At 42.4% G+C, this 25,040-nt stretch overlaps 1 protein-coding gene across 2 annotated transcripts; it reads left to right on the top strand.

Annotated features, from left to right (window-relative positions):
• Nucleotides 1-234: 234 nt before the first annotated feature.
• HEXB (hexosaminidase subunit beta) lies at nt 235-24,926 on the top strand. 2 transcript variants are annotated; one of them, XM_077817060.1, is made up of 14 exons: nt 235-567; nt 1,021-1,172; nt 2,579-2,644; nt 3,401-3,447; nt 3,771-3,881; nt 7,851-7,952; nt 10,776-10,905; nt 15,553-15,733; nt 17,000-17,086; nt 17,817-17,889; nt 19,105-19,279; nt 20,038-20,128; nt 20,937-21,041; nt 24,688-24,926. In XM_077817060.1, exons 1-14 carry the CDS (start codon nt 293-295, stop codon nt 24,749-24,751), a joined length of 1,659 nt encoding a protein of 552 aa, XP_077673186.1. In that variant the 5' UTR covers nt 235-292; the 3' UTR covers nt 24,752-24,926. The 2 variants fall into 2 exon arrangements, with proteins under 2 accessions (XP_077673186.1, XP_077673187.1); XM_077817061.1 differs by lacking the exons at nt 235-567; nt 1,021-1,172; nt 2,579-2,644; nt 3,401-3,447 and adding an exon at nt 6,487-6,523 and having other exon boundaries at nt 3,799-3,881.
• Nucleotides 24,927-25,040: the final 114 nt, after the last annotated feature.

The following is a 25,040-nucleotide window of genomic DNA, read 5'->3' as shown; positions in this document are numbered from 1 at the left end:
GTGCTTATTTACCCTGAAAGTTGGCAACTGTGCAGGGACGTCAGGGCCCAGGGCACGCCAGGGGAGCAGCGGGAGGGAGGGGCCAGGCCAGAGCTAGGGAAAGAGCCAGCGCCCTGGCCTTGGCCCCAGCGCCACCCCCCGGCCCGAAGCCCGGCCGCCAGCACCGCTGGCTGCCGCTACAGACGGAGCCGGGCTGCGCCTCGCTGCCTCGTGACAGGTCGGAGGCGGAGCTCGGGGATCATTTGATCCGGTCCCGCCCGGGCGGCTCATCACGCAGGGACAGCGCCAAGCCATGGAGCCAGCCCGGCTGTTCCTGGGGCTCCTGTGCGCCTCAGCGGCGCTGGCCGCCTCCAGCCTCCACCAGCGCGCCCCGCCGCCCGAGCCCCTGCTGCTGGAGGAGGAGCCGGAGCTGGGCGAGTCCCCCTCCGGCTCCCTCTGGCCTCTGCCCCGCTCGCTCCGCATCCTCCCGCGCCAGCTCCAGCTGGCCCCGGCCCGCTTCGAGCTGGTGCACGGCCCGGGCTCCACGGCGGGGCCCGGCTGCGCCCTCCTGCAGGACGCCTTCCGCAGGTGAGGAGGGGCCCGGCCGGCACCCGCAGGCCGAGCTGGGGCGGTGGCGGAGCGGGGGCTCGTGCTGCGCCCTGCACGGCCCGGCCGGGGCTGGGGGCCCGCGCTCCTGCAGCTCACCTTTGCTGTGGGGTGGAAAGCAGAGCGACTTATGGGGCAAGCGCAGATCAACCTGCCAGTGGCCGCCGAAAGCGACTTCCTTCCTCCTAGATGCAAGCAAAGCAAAAAGGAGAGAAGGGGCATCTGCACTTCGAGCCTCTCCAGACTGTCCCTCGCCTGATTGTTTTTATAGGATCGCGGCTAATTGGGAGTGGGAATTAGCCTGACGCTTCTGTGCCCTGGTTCCCTGTACAAAATTTCCCCAGCTCCATTGCGTTGGTCCTGGGCACTGAGGGTGGGACGGAGGGGCCACTACTCACTTCAGAGCTTCCTTCCCTGGCTTTGCTTCTTGTGCAGATATTACGAGTACATCTTTGGTTATTCCAAATGGCAAAATCAGGGTCAAAGACAGCTTCCTGCCGGAACAGAGTTATTGCAGCTTCAAGTCATAATTGGTTCCAAAGACTCTGAGTGTGACAATTATCCCAACATCACCTCGAATGAGGCCTGTGAGTATCTGACCTAGTCTTGGGGAGGAAGGAAAAGTCCATTGGAATCATACACTTCAGCTTTCTGTAGGTCAGCTTTTTTTCCTTCCACAGCTATAAGAGCCGTTCACAATTTCCTCACTAGTATTTGTTTTCCAAGCACACACATCATCTGAATGTAATAGTCAGCAGCATATTTAAAGGTTTATTACAAATGAAACTAACAATAGGCTCTCTCAAGCTGTTAAAAGACCTTGAAAACCTCTCACAGTTGTAGCAGCCTGACACTGATGGCTGCTTTTATAGCTCTGATGAGTTTTTTTTACTTATTCTTACTAGATAAGTTGGTCAGTGACTTCTTCAGTTTACATTCCAGGTAAACAGGTTAAATGGTGGAATTCTTAGACCTTGTCTACGCTTGCCCACCCCTGTGGCAGCACATAGGGTACACAAAGCTATGTGCTGCAGTGAAAGGCAGGTTGTGTCCATGGTCACTGGGAAATGCTCTGGCAGTGAGGAAAAGCTCTGATAGTTGGAGCCTTTACCTGCTGTCTCCCCCTGCCAGAGCCTTTTACCCCTTCTACAGTCTTTCACTATGGTGGGGAAAGGCTCCAGCAGTATGGAGGCAGCAGGATGCTACCCTGCTAAAAATAACCGCGTAGACATGGGAGGCACTGCTTTGGTGCACAGAGAGCTGTGTAGGGCATATGCCCTGGGCTTCAGATGTGTAGGTACTCTGCTCGCCTAAGCAGTGCCTCGCTGTCTACCCTGTTGTTTATACCTTTGCTAGCTGGGTGTACGGGGTCAGTATTGTACATGCTGCCCAAGTGTAGATCTACCGCTAATCGTAATTGTGATAGATCCTGGAGTAACTGACACTTCCCCAGATCTAATTCTGCAGGACACGATTTAGAAATATTCAGGACTTAAACATCTGTTCAAATTCTGGAAGGTGGGGGAGGGATGATTTTACAACTTCTTACTTACAGATCTACTTCCTTCTTGAAATCACTTCATATGCAGTTGTGGTAACCTTTCTTAGCATAAACACTGCAGGGTTTGCATCTCAAGAAATATAGGAAGTATTTACTGCAATAACTTTCTTATTGCAACATTGTACATCTACTTTACTTTCCTTCCATTGGGTGAAACTTGTCCTTTTCAGTAACAAAATGAATTTTCATTGTTAATAAATATACGTGTGCAAAAGGACATACACTAACGCAAAGTTGTAATAGTACAACACTACCACTTAAAAGCAGCGGAAGTCAGAGTTAAAAGTTGTTATAAAGAAAGGTTAGGATTTGTAGAGTCCTATTCTAGCACTCTGTCTGTTACAGTCATTATTATCTTTTTGTTTAAAGTTAGCTAATCCCCATTTTATCTTGTTGAGACAATAACTTGTATTTTGTCCATTTCCATCAAAGATCAGTTAAGCGTAACAGAACCTGTGGCAGTACTGAAGGCAGAAAAGGTCTGGGGTGCATTAAGAGGTAAATTAACATTTTATATGCTGCTCTCTAAGGGTTTCAATACCTCAGAGTGAAGTATTTTGTTCCTGTTTGTATAATAAAAGCAAATACATGACAAGAAAACCATAGAACTACTAAAAGTGTATTCTGAATTGTACTTAGTAAACGAATGTCTTTGAGTGAAAACACCTATCAAGATTTTATCATACTGTTTAAGGTTCTGTTTTCCTATAACTTGTGGAAGAAGGATGTTGTCCAAATCCTTCTTAAACTTGAAACTGAAAATGAATGTTCACACTGAATCTGGAATTTCCTCCATTGTGTAACTTTTCTTTGCTAATATTTGAAAATAGAATTGGACTTGTCAGTATCTTGGAATTTTCTGGCTCATAAGCACAAGCTTAGTGAAATCCTTCTTTATTTTCTGGAGGGCTGTATGTATGTAAAGGTTTCCATTCCTTTACAAGGTTAATTTGGTGCAGTGGAGAAGTCTTAGTACATTTAAATTTAATATACATAGAATAGTGGAGAGAAGTTTACCTTATCTTCAGGATTAACAGTTTCCTCTTCCCAATTAACGTAACTAAAGTTGGGTCTTGGAGGGAACTGAGATGCAGTGTACAGTGGAAAGGAGAACGTATCTCAAAGGATACCTGAAACATGCTTTTTAGCTACGTAAACTATAATAACTGGTGATGCTCCCATGTTAGACTGTGTTTCAGTGACATAAGTATTTGGATTGTTCTCCACAAACCTCAATCTCTTTGATTCTTCTAGGTTTGGAAACCTTCAGTCAGTTGGTCTATGAAGATGACTACGGGAGTGTGAGTATAGCTGTTAACTAAAAACCTGTTCTTGGTAGCAATAGAACCACATGCTGCTATTGCTAAGAGACATTACTACAGATCTTCTCGACTAGAGGCTGCATTGATGATCCTCCCCATGATGTCTTGTCTTCCTAAATGGTCCTCTGAAGCTAGTTAATAGAGACTTTTCACTTGATGTATGGTTAACTTAAAACTTTAGAGGTATTATCTATTTGAGCTATATTTCTGTACACTGCACTATAGCTGAACTTAATGATACATTTATGAGAATCTGTTTTAAAATAACATCTTTTTAATTCTTCAAATCCTGTTTGTAATAGTTCCTTATCAATGAATCAGAAATCACTGACTACCCAAGATTTGCTCACAGAGGAATCTTACTTGATACATCAAGACACTTTCTACCCCTCAAAAGCATTCTTACAAACCTGGTAAGTTGGCATTTTGTAATAATCAGTGGTTTTTTCTCAAATGTCTGCTCAGTTCTTGTTATACACCTTATCTTGACAAACTTCACTAAATCTGTCACTGTAAAACAATAACTTTATAAAATAATCACAGGTGGCTAATTGTTAAGAAAGCAATTAGTCCTAGAAACCTGGAGACATTAACAAATGCTTATTTCAATTGCTAGGCAACTTAGAATTGCCTAGGACTGTCTAAAACTATCTTGGTCTAGTTTTCTCTCCGTCTGGACATACAGCATGCTTTAACTTGTAAATTTCAATCTAAAGAGAAACTGATGGGGTGGATTGACTGATGGAAACGCTCTAGATTTAGAACAGAGGGACTAACATCACTTGGCACAAATATTCTTCATAACTTTATTTAAATACAAATGGCTATGCTAACAGACCAGAACACTGAAATGTTTGGGGGAGCGTAACTTCTTCTGTATCTACATGCATACAAAGGTAAAGACATATTCAAAAACAACTATTTAAAAAATGAGCAGGAGCAGCAAAAGTTCTTTCTTACCATGTAGTAGTATCAAACAAGTTGAATTTCCCCAGTGGTAGATGGGATAATGTATAGCCCGTAACTGTTTAAGGGAGTGGGCAAATGAGCCCTTATTGAATTAATATTCATAATTTAGACATCTCTTCAGGGCTATGGGAATAGAGCTATTGGGGGGCAGTGTGGTTTGGTGGCTTGAATAAGTGGACTTGAAACAGGGAAATCTGGGTTCTGTTATATACTGATTTATTACGAGACCCTGAACAAATCTCAGCCTCTCTTCGTCCACTTCTCCCAACTGAAAGGGGAGATACTTGCACTCCTGAGGTTTTAGTGAGTTTCTTCTGTCCACATCTGCTATTTCCATCCTGGTTGCTTCCATTATCCCCATACAAAGAAGAGGACAACTGCTGTAGGAGAAGCCCCCGAAGTCCTGGCGTCAGGTCCCCCTCTTTTGAGGAGTTGATTGATAGCCCTTACTTCCTAATCAAACAGAAAGTGACCTCTGCATCTACATCGTGATCCTACAAAGAGGAAATTGGCCGTGAGTTGAGGTGGGGAAAGAGATGAAAATGAAACAGACTAAATATTTTTAAAAGTTTCTGAAGTGGTTCACAAATGAAATGGGATTAAGGTGTAGAACCACATTTTAAGTGGTTTAATTACTGTTTTAAGTAATAGTGACAGGTAGCTTTCCCGTTTATTGTACTTTACAAAGTGCAACCCACTTCAATGCAGGTGTTTTAACACATTCAACAAGGGTTTTTATTAAAGTTAATCTTGATGCACTAACATTCTGGATCCTTCAGGAAATCTTGTAATCTGATTTGCAAACACAAGTTCTTCACAGTGTTCAGAGAGAGCCATGGGGGCACAGCATTGAAGGTTTCTGGCCTCCTAAAAACATTTTTCTCCCATCAAGCTGTCTCTTCTGACCACTAGCTGCACAACTGAGGAATGATGTGGATGCTCTTGACAACCTAGCTTTTCCAGATTGGGTGGTGTGTGTCTCTCTCCAGCCTATTGTATAGAGGCTGTGTCTACATGGCTCCTCTATTTGGACTGTGGGAATGTGAACTGCAGTATTCATTAAAGTGCTACACTGTAACTCCCTTGTGTGGACGCTGTAGGCACAAACTAAAAGGTGTCTAGTGTGCATATCTTTTTAGTTTGCGCCTGCAGTATCCAATGGGGGCGTTGCAGTGTTGCACTTTAATGCATATTGCAGTTCACACTCCTGCAGTCCAAATGGTAGAGCTATGTAGACACATTTTAAGATTACTAGACTTTTTTCACTCTGACCTAATCTGAAGTTGAGCCTACTCTTTGAGGGTAATGCATTTAAAGGAACAGCAGTGATGTTAAACCTATCTTGAAGATTTCAGGTTCACTTCTTCAAACTGATCGATGTTGCAGTGGAAAAGAGTATATTTGCCAATCACTATACTATAGCACATGCAACACTGGGTAATATATCAGAGGGGTAGCCATGTTAGTCTGGATCTATAAAAGTCTGGATCTTAAAAGCGGCCAAGAGTCCTGTGGCACCTTATAGATTAACAGACGTATTGGAGCATAAGCTTTCGTGGGTGAATACCCACTTTGTCGTATTCACCCATGAAAGCTTATGCTCCAATACGTCTGTTAGTCTAGAAGGTGCCACAGGATTCTTTGCTGCTTTTACTGGGATATATGGTTCACCTCCACAGTCCTGCAATGTGGTTTATTTGGTAAAGGAAAAATGTACCTAGGATCATGTAGAGAAGCCTTTGAATAGGAGAATATATAACTTCCTCAATTCCTTATTGCCTTTTTTGTTGCTTTTTTAAGACTGAATCAAGTGCTTAAAGTCTTTTTCACTATTTACTGCAGTTTACCTGTAACAATTCTGATGCATTTAGATCTAAGTCAGCTGGTATGTCGACTCAGTGTGTGTTTGACCTCTAAAATGCTTATTTTTAGGATTCTGTTTGTGCCCAGCAAACCAGGTGTTTGTACACTCAGTAATTTATAGACTCATGCTGCATATTCTGCAGCATTTCCAGTGAAAATAATACTTGTTCCTCTTTTCTCTGAAAGGGCTGACCTCTTAACATTCTAAGAAAGTTAGACAAATGTAAGTTGACTCTCTCTTAAGACTTACATTATTCTTAAAGCTTACCCACATATTTCTTGCTTTCCTAATGTTTTTTCTAAATGCACTAAGTTTGTAGCTGTCATACAGTGGCTCTCAAATGAGGGCTGCCGCTTGTTCAGGGAAAGCCCCTGGCGGGCTGGGCCGGTTTTACCTGCCACGTCCGCAGGTTCGGCCGATCGCAGTTCCCACTGGCTGCGGTTTGCCGCTCCAGGCCAATGGGGGCTGCGGGAAGCAGCGCGGGCTGAGGGATGTGTTGGCCGCCCTTCCTGCAGCCCCCATTGGCCTGGAGCGGCGAACCGCGGCCAGTGGGAGCCGCAATCAGCCGAACCTGCGGACGTGGCAGGTAAACTAGCCCGGCCCGCCAGGGGTTTTCCCTGAACAAGCAGTGCCCCTAATTTGAGGACCACTGCTCTAATACCCTCCCACCTTCTTGCTTTTTATGTCCTTTCTACTTGCTTTAAAACATGCATAACTTTCCTCTTATCTGTCTAGCTAAACTTCTGTTTGAATTCAGTACTAATCTTCCAGTAATGAATTATAGACAATTACCAGGTAAGTTAAAATACTTGTTCTATCATTAGTAAAGGTGGATAACACAGTTTTGAGAGACTACAAACGGTGTAGGTCTTAACTTGGCTTGAGAGAGAACCTGGAAAAGAGATGGCAACGTTTGTTTTTTTTTCAATAATCCCCAAAGTGGGGAGCCCCATATATCACATCTAGTCTCAGTACTACAACTCCATATGGAGAACTTGTATTAATGTGGGAAATCTCAACTGTAAATATAAGGGGGAAAACCAATCCTGATGAGGAACCAATAGACAAAAATTCAGTTGCATGCAAAATAAAGTAGAGATGTAAAAACCTGTCGACCCTAGAATCCCTTGGCACACTGCTTGCATCTAAACACCTGGTATCTGGGGGGAAGCGGTGGTGATATAATGCTGGCTGACTATAGCACTGCATGAAGAACTAGCAGGATTTGGTGTGAAATTCAAACTCTTCAGTTTCTTAATTTGACAGCTGCTTTGCTATGAGCCAGTCAGCTAGAATCAGGTTGACTACCTGCAATGGATGGCGAGAGAGAGTAGTAGTAGGAAAAACACCTAAAAGCATATGCAAAATTCATTTAGGCTTCAAGAATGTGTGGCAGCGGAGGTGGTGAGGACACTTGCAATGCTCCATAAGGCACTACGGGATACTGCAGCTGAAACTAGAGCAGGACCAGTAGTAGCACCCTTCAAACAGTGATGCAGTGTCGGGGAAGCACTTAACTAAAATGTTAATCTTGCATTGTTCATTACAGGATGCCATGGCTTTTAACAAGTTTAACGTTCTCCACTGGCACATAGTAGATGACCATTCATTCCCTTACCAGAGTATCACTTTCCCCGAGTTGAGTGGCAAGGTGAGTCAAAAACATCAGTGGAATATTTTGAATTTCTTGGCATGAAATCCTCTACAATAAAATATTTAGGTATCTGTCACATTTTGAAGTTTAACCCAGACCAGTGAGAGGTTGCAGTTTTGCTTAATCTATAACCCTGAGTGCCTCAAAACACTCTGCTGCTGTAGCTCCCTGCTTGAACTCTTTCAGACATCATACAAGCATGCACTAAGTGTCCGTGTGTTAAACAGCCCCGCTTCAGCAAATCTGACTCCAGCAGGCTGCTTGTTACACCACAGCCACACACTGGTCTCCTCCGGCCTTGGTTATTACTAGCCAAATGACCCCCAACACACCCAAATATCCCCCAAACCCTCTGCCCTGAAATGTCTAGCCCTCTTGTGGATCATTCAGAGCAGTAATAAGTAAGGCTACATTTTAGTCATGGGTATTTTTAGTAAAAGTCCTGGACAGGTCATGGGCAGTAAACAAAAATTCATGGCCCGTGACCTGTCCAGGACTTGTACTATATACCCCTAACTATTACTTGGCCTGGGTTGGGGGGGATGGCGCGGGTGCTCTGGGGTGGCCTGGGATGGGTTGGATTAAAGTAAAACAAGTTTATTAACAGAAAGAAAAGAGGTTTTAAGTGAGCTCAAGTATAAGGGATAAAGTCAGAAATGGTTACAAACAAATAAAAGGGCAAACGCATCTTAAAGTCTGAATTTTAATCTAGCAAGATAGTCTTTGTTCAAGATGGTTTTCTCTCATCCGTGGTTGTCTTTCCAACTTTTTGCTGGCTGGCCTGGTCAGGACCCATCACAGAGGTCAAATCACTTGGTTTCTTTGTCTGAAAGTGAAGGATAACTTAGGGGTTCGCTCCCCCTCTCTTTATAGTTCAGTGAACCTCTGAAATGTATTCTTCAGAAGGGTACAAAGGTGATTAGTTCATGCTGAGTAAAGAAGCCATGAGGTCTGGAAAATAAGTCTCTGTGGTGGTTCCTCCCCTGCTTGTGGTTGCTACTGTGCAAATCCTCTCTTCCTGCTGCAGCCTCCAGCACAAATGAATAGCCCATTGAACTTGGGCCCCACCTGGTTTGGGATGTCAGCTACCTTCCTTTGTCTAGGAACTGACCTGCTTATCACCTTTACCTAGGCCCAGCTGTCTGTCTTACACATGTTCTAGTAACATAATGGGAATTCATAACTTAACCATACATGTGAACACACATGCATTTTACAACAATATTAATAAACAGCGTGGTGTTAGTTTTCATGTGATACCTTCCAAGGCATATTTTGTACAAATATTATTGCATTAGTGTGTAGAGTGAGAGTACAGGAGTGTGTCGGGTCACAGCATGTGAACAGTATAAATGATACATCTAGCTTCTCAACTGGCCTTGAAAAGAGAAACATTGGTTCTTTGTCAGTGTTCTCTTAAATTCAGCAGGCATCTGCAACATCACAGGCTTAGCCCAGTAAATGAAGGTGGTCTTGCACCATATACAGTTTTCACCCTAGTTTCTGCAAGATGGGCATAAGCCTTGCCAATCGTACATAATTCGCACATGCCAGTGGCTTCTGTGCAGTCTTCTATGATCCATCAAGCAGAGCCAATAGTGAGATCTTGTACGAACAGATTAATGTTCCAAAATATACTACAGAATATTCATAGCATACTATGAAAGTCTCTTAAATGACACTTTAGTGTACATCATTATGCTGGTTAGTCACTAATTCACAGTGTGTCACCTTATCAGTAATGAGGTTCTGCTCTACGCACAACACCACAAAAATTTGACCAAATTTAAATTTTGTTGGATTACTCCGTTATTGGAATTCTATCCTGTTGAGCGTAAGAACAACAAATATGTCTCACCAAATTCATGCTCTTCTATTAAAAGTTGTCTGACAGCTGCTGATCTTCATATCAAAAAATCCAATGGCAGTGCTTGGGGTAGAGGTTTGAAGAACTTATTTAAAATGAAGGTGGGGATTCCATATGGTGCACTTGAGTTAATTTTCCTGTTGCTGGCTACAGTCCGTCCTGCCTCTTTCCAACCTGCAGGCTGTGGGAGGGAGAGCATCTTGCCTCAATGACCAGTTGCATTTTTGTCAGTCTGTTTCTGCAATTGAGTCCCCATTTAGCTACAACTCTGAAGCTTAAGATCCTGTTTGATAGCCACGAAGGGTCATGTTGTTGTCCGTTGAGAATTCACTTTGTGACTAGCATGTGCTACACCAAGTCAATAGCTGGAGAAGGCAGTACAGTGCTCAAACTCACCACCATAAAATGGACACCATAGTTTCAAATCAGGCAGCAGACGAAAACTGACAACCAAAGACATAGTAACTTCAAACTGACTCCACCTCTCAACTCAATCAGCCTTTTCCATTAATTTGGTCTTTCATGGGGCCAGCAAAAGGGCCCATAATGTTTCAGAACCAGTAAAGCTGGTATGACCAGATGGATGTGGGGAGAAGTCTAATAAACAATTACTTTGCACTTTGTCGAACCCATGACTCTTATAGGAACTGGCTTGTTCAAATCAGACTTTTTTGTAACTGGAAATCAGTGACTGATTTCATTTATTAAGCAAGATCTACGACAGAATAAATCTCTTCAAGTGCAGACCATTCATTCTTGTTGGATAAAAATGCAGTTCTCACAGGGCTGGACTGCCATTCTTATTGGACCATAATTATCCCTGGTGTAATTGCACATTATTTGTGACTTGCTTTCAATCTGAGCTGAAGGGATTGCAAAATTTCAATTTTTTTTTTTTTGCAAGTTCCTTGTATACTTTATAAACATTCTCTTTAAATGTGAACATTTCACAGGGCTCTTATACCTATGATCACATCTATACTCCGACTGATGTCCGTCTGGTGATCGACTATGCTCGGTTAAGAGGCATTAGGGTTATCCCAGAGTTTGATAGCCCAGGACATACACAATCTTGGGGGAAAGGTAAGATCCATGTTTCTCTAACAAGGTTACAAAGGTTAATGCTTGTAATGAAGTGAGGCACAGAGTAATGTGACTATATGAATTACTACCCATGCTCAAAGCACATTATGAAGATTTTGAAAGGCTTTTCAGTGAGAGGTAGAAGAATGATAAAAGCCCTGAGAAGGATTCAGTGAAGATCATGACCTTAGTTTGAGAAACAAAAGTGACATTGGAAGCAATTGAAATCCTATGCTAGGTACATGCTGAGCTTTCATTTCATTGCAGAGTGGATAGGCACAAGTGCGGGCATAGGAAAGCGCATAAATGCCGCTGTATTTATTTCATTATCTGAGTGTGTTAGAATTTTCGGGACTCTTCATGACATGTTCTAGTTCTGTTGCTGTTGGAATGATGGAGATAGGGATAGCTCAGTGGTTTGAGCATTGGCCTGCTAAACCCAGGGTTGTGAGTTCAATCCTTGAGGGGGCCATTTAGGGATCTGGGGCAAAAATTGGGGAGTGGTCCTGCTTTGAGCAGGGGGTTGGACTAGATGACCTCCTGGAGGTCCCTTCTAACCCTGATATTCTAGGATTCTATGAGATAGGAAGTTGATTCAGCTTGTGGAATGCTATTACAGTGAGAGGTGGAGTCTCACTTTGTTGTTTGTTTGAACTTCTTATTAAGGCAGAGTTGCAATGGAATGTTAACCAACTACATCATATATTACTTATTCAGGATCAGGTTAATATGAAAAGAACTTGGCTAAAGATTCTAGCTTACTTGCTGGGGAGCCTTCCTTCTCTGACTACATTAAAATACACCACATTTCTAAATACCTGTCCTCTCTTTGCCACTTTGGTTGGGTATGTATTTGGTGTGAAAGCTTTTCTTTTACAAGGACAGTCTGTTTTACCATGCTACAGTTCTATTGGAGGAGAAGTCAGATTTTTCCAATAACGCGATACTCCACCAAAGCATAGATGACCGCAACATAGGTCACTTGCAGCAGTTGGGGGTGGCAAACACCAGAGTAACACTTTTTAAAATAAAATACCAAACCCAATACTGTACAGGGCATTGAGATTATCTAGAATTGATGGAGGAGGCCATACCACTTGGCATCCCCATAGTGTCTATTTTATATAGGTTTTTATACTGCGATCATCACCAGAGCATCTGAACACCTTCCCATAGTGCATTAAGCAACATGACTAAGCATGTGTCGTGTGTTGCTTATTCTCTTCTCCTCTCCCCCGAGGGAAAAGTGTGTGTGTGTGTGGGGGGGGGGGGAATGTCTTGTTTGGTAAGGTAGTTGCGTGGGCTGTGTGTTTTGTTTTAAATATACCTGTTGCTGTGTGTTTATATTCGGGAAGCCAAGGTCAAAGAAAGTGTGCCTTCCATTTGGAATGGAAAGTCGTGAAGTTTGTTCTAGTCCTTAGTTCCTTGAGGAGTTCATTCCACAGTCTTAGCCCCTGGGGAGGTTCTGTCTCCTGCACAGACAAGTTTAATCGTCTTATTGAGTGTTTCATTGTGCCAGAGGAGCAAAGTTGTCAACCACGGTCTTTGTCCTGGATCTTTAAACAGTCGTTTGGTATCTTGGGCCCAGGCTCTGGAATGCTTTGAAGATAAGGACTGAGACACCCTGAATTCAATTAGAATTCTGTGGGAAACCAGTGTAGAAAGCGGAAGTCAGGTGTGATGTGCTCAGAGCAGCCTGCGTTGTCAAGGAGATGCACTGCAACATTTTGTACTAGGTGAAATTGAGAGCTGATGGTTTCATGCCCAGGTATAGCCTGGCATCGGAGGATTTCATGTTACTTTACAGGGTCTATTGAATGACGTCTGTTCTTCCTCCTGCAATGTAGGGAAACAGGCTCTATTTTCAGGTGGGGAAATGAGACGTGCAGACATAGTGACTTGACCTAAATCACACAGGAATTTGGCAGCAAAGCTGGGATTAGGACAGAACTCCTGATTCTTAGGAGTGTGCTTCGGCCACAAGACTGTCCTTCGTTTCTTTGCGGCCATTGCTTATAAACAACCTGGCACTCTTCTTGGGGGTGGGGAGAGGGTAACTTTATTAAAATGTTAGAACCTGCATATGCCCCCTGACAAGTACCCAGGAGCAAAGCTTTGGTGGGAAGCATTAAGATGTGAAGCAGTAGGCGATTCATAATTAGGAGGAGAGAGGAATAAGACCAAGAAGCTGCATTTGCTAAAAAGCTTTTTCTAAATCCTTAGTCTGGGAACGGTAGGTGCTTTTTCTATATAGACCTAACTGTGACAGGTCAGGGCAACTGCACCCATATTTTCCCTCAGTGGTCCAGCAAAGTCACCCGCTCTCCTGGCCATCACTCCCTTTGGTGGAGAGCTGTCTCTCACCCCGGTCAGAAGGGAGTCTCTCCAGGCTGCACATTACCCTGCCTTCGCTCTGTATGTCCCAGCATGGACAGTCAGTCTAAACACTCCAGATTGCTTTCTCTTCAGAGACTGATAGCTGAATGATTGCTACAGATCTGTTACGATGCAACACTTCCTATGCAAGTCTACTTTATCTTAAGGTAAAAAGCATTCCAGAGAAAACATATCATACCTTTCTGTGCCCCAGATGATTATTTTGAGTCTGTTGAGTGGCTGTTCGATCAATTGTGATCAGATTTGCAGATGACTCTACAGCTCTGGAGGAGTGACAGAAGGCCAAAACCCCAAACTGTAAAGTAACAGAGTGATTTATAAATAGTGGGTGTACAGGCAACAAGAAGAAAGTTGGTATAAAAATCCTACTGTTAGGGAGAAGAAATAGGGAGGGTACAAAATAGATGTAAAAAGCAATGGCTATTTCATTATCTTGTCTTAATACTGACATTTTCCACATAATTTTGCATTGGTTTCTGCAAGGAAAGTGTTCTTAGAACGGGTAGGTGACAGGGACTCCTGTCCTAAATTAACAAGGACACCTGTGGCACCTTAGAGACTAACCTATTTATTTGGGCATAAACTTCCATGGGCTAAAGCCCACTTCATCAGATGCATAGAGTGGAACATACAGCAGGGAGGTATAAATACACAGCATATGAAAAGATGGGAGTTGCCTTACCAAGTCTGGGGTGGGGGGAGGGGGAGGGAAGTCAGTGCTAATGAGCCAATTCAATTAAGGTGGAAGTGGGCTATTCTCAACAGTTGGCAAGAAGGGGGAAATCACTTTTGTAGTGCTAATGACACCAGTGTAGACAAGGTGGCCCACTTTGAACAGTTGACCAGAAGGTGTGAGTATCAGCAGGGGGAAATTAGTTTTTGTAGGGACCCATCCACTCCCAGTCTTTATTCAGGCCTAATTTGATGGTATCCAGTTTGCAAATTAATTCCAGTTCTGCAGTTTCTCGTTGGAGTCTGTTTTTGAAGTTTTTTTGTTGAAGAATTGTCACTTTTAAGTCTGTCATTGAGCGTCCAGGGAGATTGAAGTGTTCGCCTATTGGTTTTTGAATGTTACAATTCCTGATGTCAGATTTGTGTCCATTTATTCTTTTGCATAGAGACTGTCTGGTTTTGCCAATGTACATGGCAGAGGAGCACTGCTGGCACATGATGGCATATATCACATTGGTAGATGTGGAGGTGAACGAGCCCCTGATGGTATGGCTTATGTGGTTAGGTCCACTGGTGGTGTCTCCCTTTAATAGATATACGGACATAGTTGGCAGCGGGGTTGGTTGCAGGGCTTGGTTCTTGGGTTAGTGTTTTTGTTGTGTGGTGTGTAGTTGCTGGTGAATATTTGCTTCTGGTTGGGGGTCTGTCTGTAAGCGAGGACTGGCCTGTCTTCCAAGGTCTGTGAGAGTGAGGGATGTCATTTAAGATCCTTGATGATGCGTTGGAGAGGTTTTAGTTGTGGGCTGTAGGTGACGGCTAGTGGCGTTCTGTTACTTTCTTTGTTGGGCCTGTCCTGTAGTAGGTGACTTCTGGGTACCCTTCTGGCTCTGTCAGTCTGTTTCTTCACTTCACCATGTGTATTGTAGTTTTAAGAATGCTTGATAGAGATCCTGTAGGTGTTTGTCTCTGTCTGAGGGATTGGAACAAAATGTGGTTGTATCTCAGAGCTTGGCTGTAGATAATGGATCATGTGGTGTGGTCTGGATGAAAGCTGGAGGCATGTAGGTAGGCATAGCGCTCAGTAGGTTTCCGGTATAGGGTGGTGTTTATGTGACCATCGCTTATTAGCACTGTAATGTCTAGGAAGTGGATCTCTTGTGTGGACTGGTCCATGCTGAGGTTGATGGTGGGCTGGAAATTGTTGAAATCCTGCTGGTTGAAATCCTACAGTGTTAATAAGAAATCTGCAAAAATGGTCTGAAGTGGATGCGGATACCCACGGATACAAAGCGGATTTGCAGGGCTCTACCCATCCAGGGATGCATCAGAATCCGGTTTTCCAGATGGTAGCCTGTTCTGTAAATATTTAGACATTAAATTGGACATCAGGAAGTCCTGAGTTCTAATCTTGACCCAAACTCCCTCTGGGGTCTTCATTTAACTCCCTCTTCTTTTGCCGATTACATAAAGTAGTAATAATACTTAAACCAGTTTTGGGCTTGCTAATATTTGTAAAGCATTTTGTCTAATAAAAGAACTAGAAGTTTTGCATATCCTCTTAATTGCTTCCTTTATTAGGTCAAAAAGACCTTCTCACACCATGTTTCAATGGAGAGCACCAGAGTGGTTCTTATGGACCTGTAAACCCCATTTTGAATACAACTTATCATTTCATGACTGACCTCTTCAAAGAAATTAGCAGTGTATTTCCTGATGCCTACATCCACTTGGGAGGAGATGAAGTGGACTTCACTTGTTGGTATGATATGACCGTTCAAAGCATAGAGGCTGGTGCATCTAAAATGCACCTAAAGTCAGCAATTACAGCATTCAGTTCAGTGATGCATATGGAAAGTAATGTGGCTTTCCCTGTTTGACGTAAGGGTGGGGTCTCGTGACTTGAGGTTTCTTCTAATCATAGCTACATAACAAGGTGCATTATAGGGACAAGTGTTTGCAACTTCTAGGAAGTGAAGGGACTAAAGTGGGGCTAATTCTATCTAGCATGGATGTTTGTTGTTTAGATTAAAACATTCAAAGTGACATTAAAGATGCCTTTATAAAACTAATATGGCAAAAGGGAGCTACAGCCTTGCGGAAAAGTGGTATATGAAATAACTCATCTAATCCAAAAAATTGAACTCTTAATGCATTTTGAAAACTGAAAAGCAGCCTCTTCTTAAATAAATGGACTTACTTTAAAAACCTGCCTTTTCCCCACCTGCCCAACTGGGTTTAAAAGGATAGTAGTACAGACAGCTGTATGCTGTTAGTTTGCAGTTTAAGTTACTTTAAATGGTAGTGAGCACTGAATATTTTGGGGAGTCTATAAGTAGGAGTGACTATGGTACAGAACTTAGCTTCTGCAACCTGCCTTACAGGCATGGTTCCAGTGGAAGTATGTTGAAATCAAACAGTGTCTGAAATGTTTCAGTTCTGACAAACTCCACTGAAATTTTTTCAACCCGCTCTACTAGAGTCTTCCTAGAATTGGGAACATGGAGTAGGGAAATTTTTGAAAATAAGTTAGACTGTACTAGTAATTTAACACTTCATATATACATACATATTTTTAAATATCAACATGATAAATTTAGGCCTGATCTAGAAAGGATTTAGATTTATCTACCTGCCTGCTGCCCCGCCCTGTTCCTTGGCAGCCCACCCCGCAGACTGCCTTGGAGAAGGGGACCCTAAGACTTCTGGACAGCCTGCCAGATGAATTGCCCCAGATCTGGGAATCCATGCCTTTTGGAGAACTTTTTCTGATTTGGAACAAAACTCAAAGTTGAAGTTTTGAATTACCAAAATTCTCTGTAAAAAGGAATTGCTTTTCTCTGCCTAGCCTTACACTCTGGGTTGTGACATTTGTCTTGCCTCATCTTGTGCACCTACAATGGGATATCAGTAGCGGTAACACATAGCGAGCAGTCTTGTGCTAAGTATAACTCACATTACTGAAAACTGGGTTTGGGAATCTTGGTAAGGAATCAGAATTACACTGCTAATATTTTCCCCTCTTAAGGAAATCTAACCCTGACGTGACAGAGTTTATGATGCAGCAAGGATTTGGCATTGACTATGCTAAACTGGAATCTTACTATATTCAGAAGTAAGTAGTTTTTCACTTTTGCCAGCATATTTAATAAAACATATTTTTTCTTTCTGTCCCGTCCTTTGCCCCACCCTCAAAAAATTGTCAGCCCTAAAAACACCTAGTTTGTTAGAGTGCATATGTGATGGAGTGGGGGGGTAGGGGAGGCTGAATTACAAGAACACCCATATTTTTCCTTTTCAAAGGTGGAGCATGAAACTTACAACTTTGTGGTGTAGTGAAGCATTAACATTCAGGTGCTTGCATGATCATGATAAGCATGCTCTAAATACATACGTTGTATATGTCTTGTCATTTAAATGCCTTAAACCAGAGCTGACTGTTTAAAATTTTGGTAGAAGGACTCAGGTGTGACCTTTGTCTCCCTTAACATTTTTGAGCTAACTTATTCCCTTAAAAAAAAAAAATTAACTAAAAACTTTGCTAACTTTGTAGCAATGAATCTCTGGCTAAGGTCACCAGTTTGCATTAATACTCATGAATTTCCTGACAGTATGGCCACTTTCCTTTCATGTGATTCTTAGAGCTCGTGTCTTGTGTAAGGTGGATGGGTGAAGGACAAGAAATGCAAAGATCAGGCTTTCTCTTAGGCCCTCCACAACACTGCACAGTGGGCTGAGAGCCTGTTATGGCATAAACATCACAGGCTCAGTATTTCTGCGGTAAAATCAGGTGATCTAAGACCTGCCATTCTTAACTGTAATCCTATTTTATTTTAAAATTCTAGAATCTTGGATATCGTTTCCTCTGCTCACAAAGGATACATAGTCTGGCAGGAGGTATTTGATAAAGGAGCAAAGGTAAGATCTGACAACTGGACAAATCACTTAACACCACAGGACTACAGTAGGCTTGTAAAATGCCTTGGTAAAACAAGTCTCTGAACCTGCAAAGGTTTAGGCATATGAGTAGTTCACGGACACCAATGGGGTCGTACAGGTGCTCAAACTTTATAGAATTGGAGCCTAACTTGATTCATAGTCAGAAAGGACCGTCATGATCATGTAGTCTGATCTCCTGCACATTGCAGGTCACAGAACCTCACCCACCCACTCCTGTAATAGACCCCTAACCACTGGCTGAGTTACTGGGAAGTCCTCAAATCATGATTTAAAGACTTCAAGTTACACAGAATCCACCATTTACGCCAGTATAATCTGCTGGTGACTCATGCCCCAGGCTGCAGAGGAAGGAGAAAAACTCCCAGGGTCTCTGCCAATGTGATCCAGCGAAAAATTCCTTCCTGACCCCAAATATAGAGATCAGTTAGACCCTGACCCTTCAGTCAGACACCTGGGAAAGAATTCTCTATACTAACTCGGAGCCCTCCCCATCTAGTGTCCCATCACCAGCCATTGGAGATATTTGCTACTAGCGGTTGCAGATCAGCCACACGCCATTGTAGGCAGTTTCATCAGACCATCCCCTCCATAAACCTATCAAGTTCAGTCTTGAAGCCAGTTAGGATTTTTGGCCCCCACTGCTCCCCAGAGTTAAAATGCTAGAACAGGAACTTTACCAAGCTTCTTTCGACAGCACGATTTGAAAATGATAGTCCTAAGAACTTCAGAACTTCTTGGTAGGGGTGGGAAAGTCCAAAGAGTAATCTGTTTGTCCTGGGCTCTGTGATCTATAATTTTGTACTCTGAAACTGCATTGGAATAGTTCTGATATCTGAACTGGGAGTTAAAGTTTACTAATAAGCTACTTTCTATTTCATCCAGACCAACCCTAAGGCATTTACTTTTAAAAGAGATTGTAACAAAATGAAGTCTGGAACATATATTTTAAAAATATCACATTGATATATCAAATCCAAGAACTTAATTTTAGAGAATACTCTCATTTCTGTAGGAAAAAAAACCCAAGGAATGGAAATCTGACATCTTTGAAATACTGGTCTTACTAAAACAAACCCTTTGTTTGGAACTAGACTCAGGTATTCAGTGATTAAACTCATTGCAAAATCACGTGTAGCCATTTACTTATGTTAGTGTGTTTTCTTATTTTTCTAGCTAAAACCTGACACAATAGTTGAAGTGTGGATAGGGAGTTGGTATACTGTAGAACTAAGCCGTGTAACAGGAGCTGGTTTCACCACTATCCTGGCAGCCCCCTGGTACCTAGACTATATTAGTTATGGACAGGACTGGAAGAAATACTACAGCGTTGAACCACTCAACTTCATTGGTTTGTTAAACTGTTTTTAAATTACTCATTTCTATTTGGATAACTACTCGTATGTGGCTCTTCTGTGTGCATGAATCTCTCTTATGAAAGTCCCTTGGCTACACAGGGTATGTCTACACCGTGTTTCGGAGCCTGCAGGAGCCATCCTCCCAGCCTGGGTCAATAGACTTGGGCTACAGGGGCTGACGCTGTATATAAATAAATAAATAAAAAATAGCTGTACAGACAGCACTTTGAAGCTGTGGCTTGGGGGAGGAAGTGTCCAGGTGGCTCTTTTTCTGGGTCACTAATACAATATAAAAATATGCAGTTATTTGCATTATGTTCTTACATCCCCCAACTAATACAAAATTCATCACAAGAGAACCACAATAATGGCCAAATAATTAGGGGTTTGTTTTTTTTAAGGGCAACTGCTTTTCAGAGTTGCAGTCTTCACATCCATACACCTACCCTTTTTACGTAATCAAAATATTTACTGGTACTTGAGTGCACTTCATGATACAGAATGATTCAAGATGGCTTCAGAAACTTAACATGTAAGACTTCATTTAGTTCATGCTAAACTTGTGATCCTACCCTAGACTGTGTTAAACGTCTAATGGCTGTGATATGTTTAACGTTCATGTTAGGGGATTTGAGTTTGGGTTTTTTTGGGGAAAATCTACATTCAGCTATCAAAGGTGAAGTTTATGCCTGTCAGCTGTACCTGGAGCAAACAGTTAAATTTCCATGCTATTTTTGTGGTTTGAATACAGGATCTGAAAAGCAGAAAAAGCTGATGATAGGTGGAGAAGCCTGCCTTTGGGGAGAATTTGTGGATGCAACTAACCTCACACCAAGATTATGGTAGAGAACTTCTTGATCACTTTCAGATTTTTTGGAAAATGTTAACCATCATGAGGATTGAATTAATCCCACAGTCTACTTAGAATTTAAAGCCAGAAGGGTCCATTAGCTCTTCAAGTCTGATTTACATATCACAGGCCATTAAATTTCACTGTTGTCCAGGTTGAGCCCAATAGTTAGAGCGCAACACAGCATTTGTCCTCAGCCTAAATGGTTGTGTGCCACAGGCAGAATAAGAAACACTGAGGTGCCATTAATCCCTGGGGATGGATTAGGTGAGATGCCCAGGTGATCCATGCTGCAGAGGTAGTAAAAATCCCCCGAGTCCCTGCCAAGCTGACCTGGGAGAAAATTCCTTCTTGAGTCAGATGTGGCAATCAGTTTGACCATGAGCATGTGGACAGGACTCACCAGCTAAGCATCGAAGAAAAAGAGGATTCTCTGTACCACCTCAGAGCTCTGACTTACTCTGTCAGATATCCTATATCCAGCTGTGGCCAGTCCCTGATACTGGAGAAGAAGGCTAAAAACCCCAGCCTACATCTAGCCAATTGTGCATCAGGGGAAAAATTGCATCCTGATCTCTGCAGGTGCAGCAGCTGAAGCATGAAATTTGATTAATCATTGTCAGTGCAGAGCTGCAAGTGTTCTGAACATGTTGAAGGCACTGCAGAGCTTTGTAGCTTTCTTTGTTGCTAATATTGGTCAGTGTAAAAAACTTTCCTCTGGGCTCAAGCCCCAGTATTAAATTCATTCTATTCTGGGAAATAGAATAAATTCTTAGACTGAATTGAATGTCTTTGTACAGGCCTCGAGCAAGTGCTGTTGGGGAGAGGCTCTGGAGCAGTGAAAATGTGACTAACATAAAGGATGCTTATAACAGACTAGTGAAGCACCGTTGTCGCATGCTCAGGTAAGATAGCAGGAATGAGAGTAACCCTCAGCTCCATGATTCATTAGAACTAATGAATTTCAATCCACTATCAAGTATGATTGTAAATTGCTTATTTAGAAACAATCCACTGTCTTGTTTTAATGCATTTATCTTGCTGTCTTCAATTCTAAGGTTTGCATGGAACAGTTACTTAACCAATAACTGTAGATCTCTCTACTTAGTGGTACCTCTGCATAGTCACACTTGGCAAATGCACTGAGTTTCAGGAGCTTTCTAGAAAAGCCATACCTATTGGGTCTGTACAAACTACTTCATGCTACCAAACACTCAGCCAAGGTCACATACATGGAGGTCATGGGTCTAAAGAGAAATCTCCCTGCTCTGAGGGTTCTAATTCAGGACAAACATGTAGTGACAAAAATTTCTGGACATTGGAAAAGAATGCTCTAGTTTGTATAAAGTCCAAAATAGAACTGCTGAAAGATGATCAGTAGCTGCCTTATTTATCTACAAATCTAGGGATTGAAATGCACTGCACATTATTTCCAGGTATTTCTAAACCTTTTTATGGCTGATTCAGACTCTTTCTTACCTATCGAGGGACAGATAAACAACTATTACCTGCTGCTTATGATATGCAGCTACCACAGCCAATACGTAGCATAAAACTACAGTAGATTATCCAAATGGCAAGATTTGGAAATGATTGTCTCCACCACAAAAGTACATGTCCTTTCAGTAAGCTAGCCTAAATGCTGAAAGAATGCCATTTTTTTAAAAGGTGAAGAGTCCCAACTAATCTCTCTCTCTGAGAGGACAGGGATAACAGAAGCTACAGCCAGCAGTTGGAACTTGATACCCCCAGGACAGTCTTCCGGACAAGTAGTACCATACATTAGGCCCAGTCTAAATGCGCTGTTGCACTAGCTTAACCCGAAGTCAATTAAAAAACTCTTAACCTAGCGTAAACCCTTGTGTGGACACTTATTTGAACCTCACTTAAACAAATCAAGTTGAGGGGCTAGAGAAGGGTTTCCAGGTTAACTAAATGTTTTTAAATAGTTTTTAGTTAAATGAGGGCCTTTATGCCTTTCCTCCAAAGATCTATAGTGCCTCTTATTAATAATGAATCCCACCTTTGCTCTGAGCAGGGTCTTGTAAAGGGATGAGGGGGAAATGAACTGTATCTCCAACACTCAGCATAGCATAGCCGTAGATTGACTCTTTTTCTTTATAACAAACATGCTCTAGGAGATAACAAATGCAGCAAAAAAACAGTTTGGAGAAACTTGTCATTTTTTAAGGCCGGGTGGATAAGGATGGAAACTTACCTGAACTTTTTATTTTCCAGTGTATCACCTGTTGTTGGCATAGATGAAACTTGTGCGGAAGTGTCAGATAAAGGGAACTTCATTCTGTTGCTGGGTTGTGTCAACAGTAGCGATTGTGCTGTAGATTCAACCTCCTTTTCCAGACCTATGTGGATTTTGCTGGCATACAAATCCTCACCTTGAGAGATCTTATTTTAGCCAAAGCCACCTCTCAACAGCAGGACTAGACTAGTGGAGAGTGAGATGCCTCTTTCTGGGTTATATTTTGATCCCAGCATTCCTCATATCAGCCCCCGCCTGCTGGATAAACCAACTGAACACAAAGGAAAAACCACCATCCTCCTTTCCCTTTGCAAAAAACCCCAGCTTTTTGAAAAGGAAGTGTGTGGAAAAAATCACACAGTGCTTGTGTGTGGCCTTAAATTACACACTGCCTGTGTGAGGTGGGACCTGCTGAAACTTTCCTTTCTTGAGATAAATTAGATTTAGGGACCCAAACTGGGTGAGGATAGTCTAGTTTATTAGGACCTAAGCACTTTAGTAGACTAATCTGTCCTTCCAGCAGTGTCTTAGATGCTAAGAGGTTCAAACAAAAACTCCAAAAAGGCAGCATCTGTGAGCCTGTTTGCCCTGCTGCAGTAAGGATTTGTGGACTGAAGCTGCCCATCTGTGGTTCTTGAGATGTCCTTGCTAATGCTCCACTTCTGGGCTGCTCTAGCTGTCTGTGCAGTGGTGGGTGGGGGAAAACTGAAAAGGTTTCCAGGCCTCGAGGGAAGGTCCCATACTTGCAGCTAGCCTCAGAATGGAACTGAGGTGGGTAGTTTCTTATAACCTTGTGCTGAATGTTCCCATCACAGACTGCTTTTACAGAGCATGCCTGAAGCTCAGAGCCAGGAGGTGTATCCCACAAATGGGATCATGCAGAGGTTACTCAGAACTATTTCTCCATGTAAATGATCTAAACAAATTTAAACGCTACCACTAACGGTCATGCTGAGATGCCACGGTGCTGGAGGGAGGAGGACTTGACAATTGCCAATAGTAAAGTTACCATTGTAAATGCTCTTTACCAGGGATTTAATTGAGGTAGTTCCTAGCTATTTACTGTTCCTGCACTTTCTGGGTGGCTGCATCAGTATCTGACTCTTCAATTAAAAAGAAAAAGTTGCAGCCCTTCTTATTCAGAACGTGACCTGGTGTAGTGCTGAGGCTAGAGGAAGCCAGTATCTTGAAGACAATCAGTGCCCTGCCCTCCTCAACAAGCGAAGGAAACCACCACACCAAGGCCTTTACAGCTGTTGCAGTGGTGATAGAGGGGCAATGGCTACTGTTCAGAGCCACAGCTGTAACTCCCTATGTAGGAAAACAAAAGTCAATGGGCCTGTAGGATTGGCAGCAGAATAGCTGGACCCCCATTCCACAGAGTTGGGAGATAAGAGCCTCTTATCTAGAATCTGTCAGTGCAGAATCAATTAAACCTGCTGTAGAGGTGTGCAAGATTTGATTGACGTACTGACTATGCCATTTCTTTCACTGTAGCTTTGAAGCTTAATTTAGATGCCACAATATTGCACCATTAATCATTTTAGCAGAGATTATAAATACCACCACTTCCCATCCCCAAACTTTCTTCAATCCATACTGCACCCACATCTTATTTGCACAAATATTATTAAAGTATTATGTAGAAGTCAAGGATCTACTGCACCATCAAGTCTGATTTTAAGACCTCACTATTTCCTGTACAGGCTGCTACCCCAAAAACTAGAATAGCCTTAAAAGGCTGAAGAGGAATTGAGTGGGAATGGAGTGAATCTGACAGACATTAATGCTATACTGAGACAGAGGGGGTCTTGTGCACCAGACTATTTCAGCTGTACTATAAACTGGCCCAAAGTAAAATAACTAAAGCTACATATAAAGGCAAAATGTAGTCTATTTTTTATGATTCTCCTGCATGCTGTATGTTTTCAAATGGCAGCCAGGCTATGCTGAAGCTCCTCCAACAGTATAGAGCACCCTGTACTAAGATTTAGTATTCACTATAAGTTAGGCATTTGAGACCATTTTCTAATATGCCAGTATCTCTAGTTAGACCACAAACAGTAGCATACTTCATAAGCTAAGTGTGACTTTTAAAGCTCAGAATGGGGCCATCTTTTCATCCCCTCAGTAAGTCATCCATTATTTTATTGCCTTGACTGACAAGTTCTCTTACTGCTTGGGCCTAATTTGCTCTGTAACCAAAGCTAACACTGTCTCATCTTACTATTTGTACTATTAATTCCTTATATATAAACGTGCATGGTATAAGACATTTTTTCTTTTAACAGACGTGGAATAGCAGCTGAACCCCTCTTTGTTGGGTATTGTGATCATGAAGCTAGAGGTCTATAACTGCTGCAGCAAGATTTTACCGAATTACCTGAAGTGTCTTTGTGGGAAGTGAATTTATACATTCAGCACCTGAAATTTGCACTGAAAAAAAAAGAAAAAATCCTGACAGTTTCATAGATGTTTTAAAACTATAAAAGTTGATACTAATGCAATAATAAATCTGGATAGAGTATGAGGGGAAGAGGAAAGTAGTTCATTATCTGTGTCTAATCAATCCTTAGTCTGCTACCTCAAATAACCCAGAGGTTGCAAAGAACTGGAATGAGACTAGACAATTTCAAGTAGACAA

This window comes from Eretmochelys imbricata, chromosome 5, assembly GCF_965152235.1.
Source record: "Eretmochelys imbricata isolate rEreImb1 chromosome 5, rEreImb1.hap1, whole genome shotgun sequence".
NCBI classification, from domain to species: domain Eukaryota; kingdom Metazoa; phylum Chordata; order Testudines; family Cheloniidae; genus Eretmochelys; species Eretmochelys imbricata.
Note: the sequence above shows the minus strand (reverse complement) of the source record. Positions and strands in the feature narration are given on the sequence as shown.

Coding starts and splice junctions, on each gene's coding strand:
- HEXB (XM_077817060.1), top strand. CDS start 293: ATGGAGCCAGCCCGGCTGTTCCTGGGGCTCCTGTGCGCCTCAGCGGCG. Junction 1,173..2,578: donor CATCACCTCGAATGAGGCCT/GTGAGTATCTGA, acceptor TTTCCATCAAAG/ATCAGTTAAGCGTAACAGAA. Junction 3,882..7,850: donor AAAGCATTCTTACAAACCTG/GTAAGTTGGCAT, acceptor TGTTCATTACAG/GATGCCATGGCTTTTAACAA.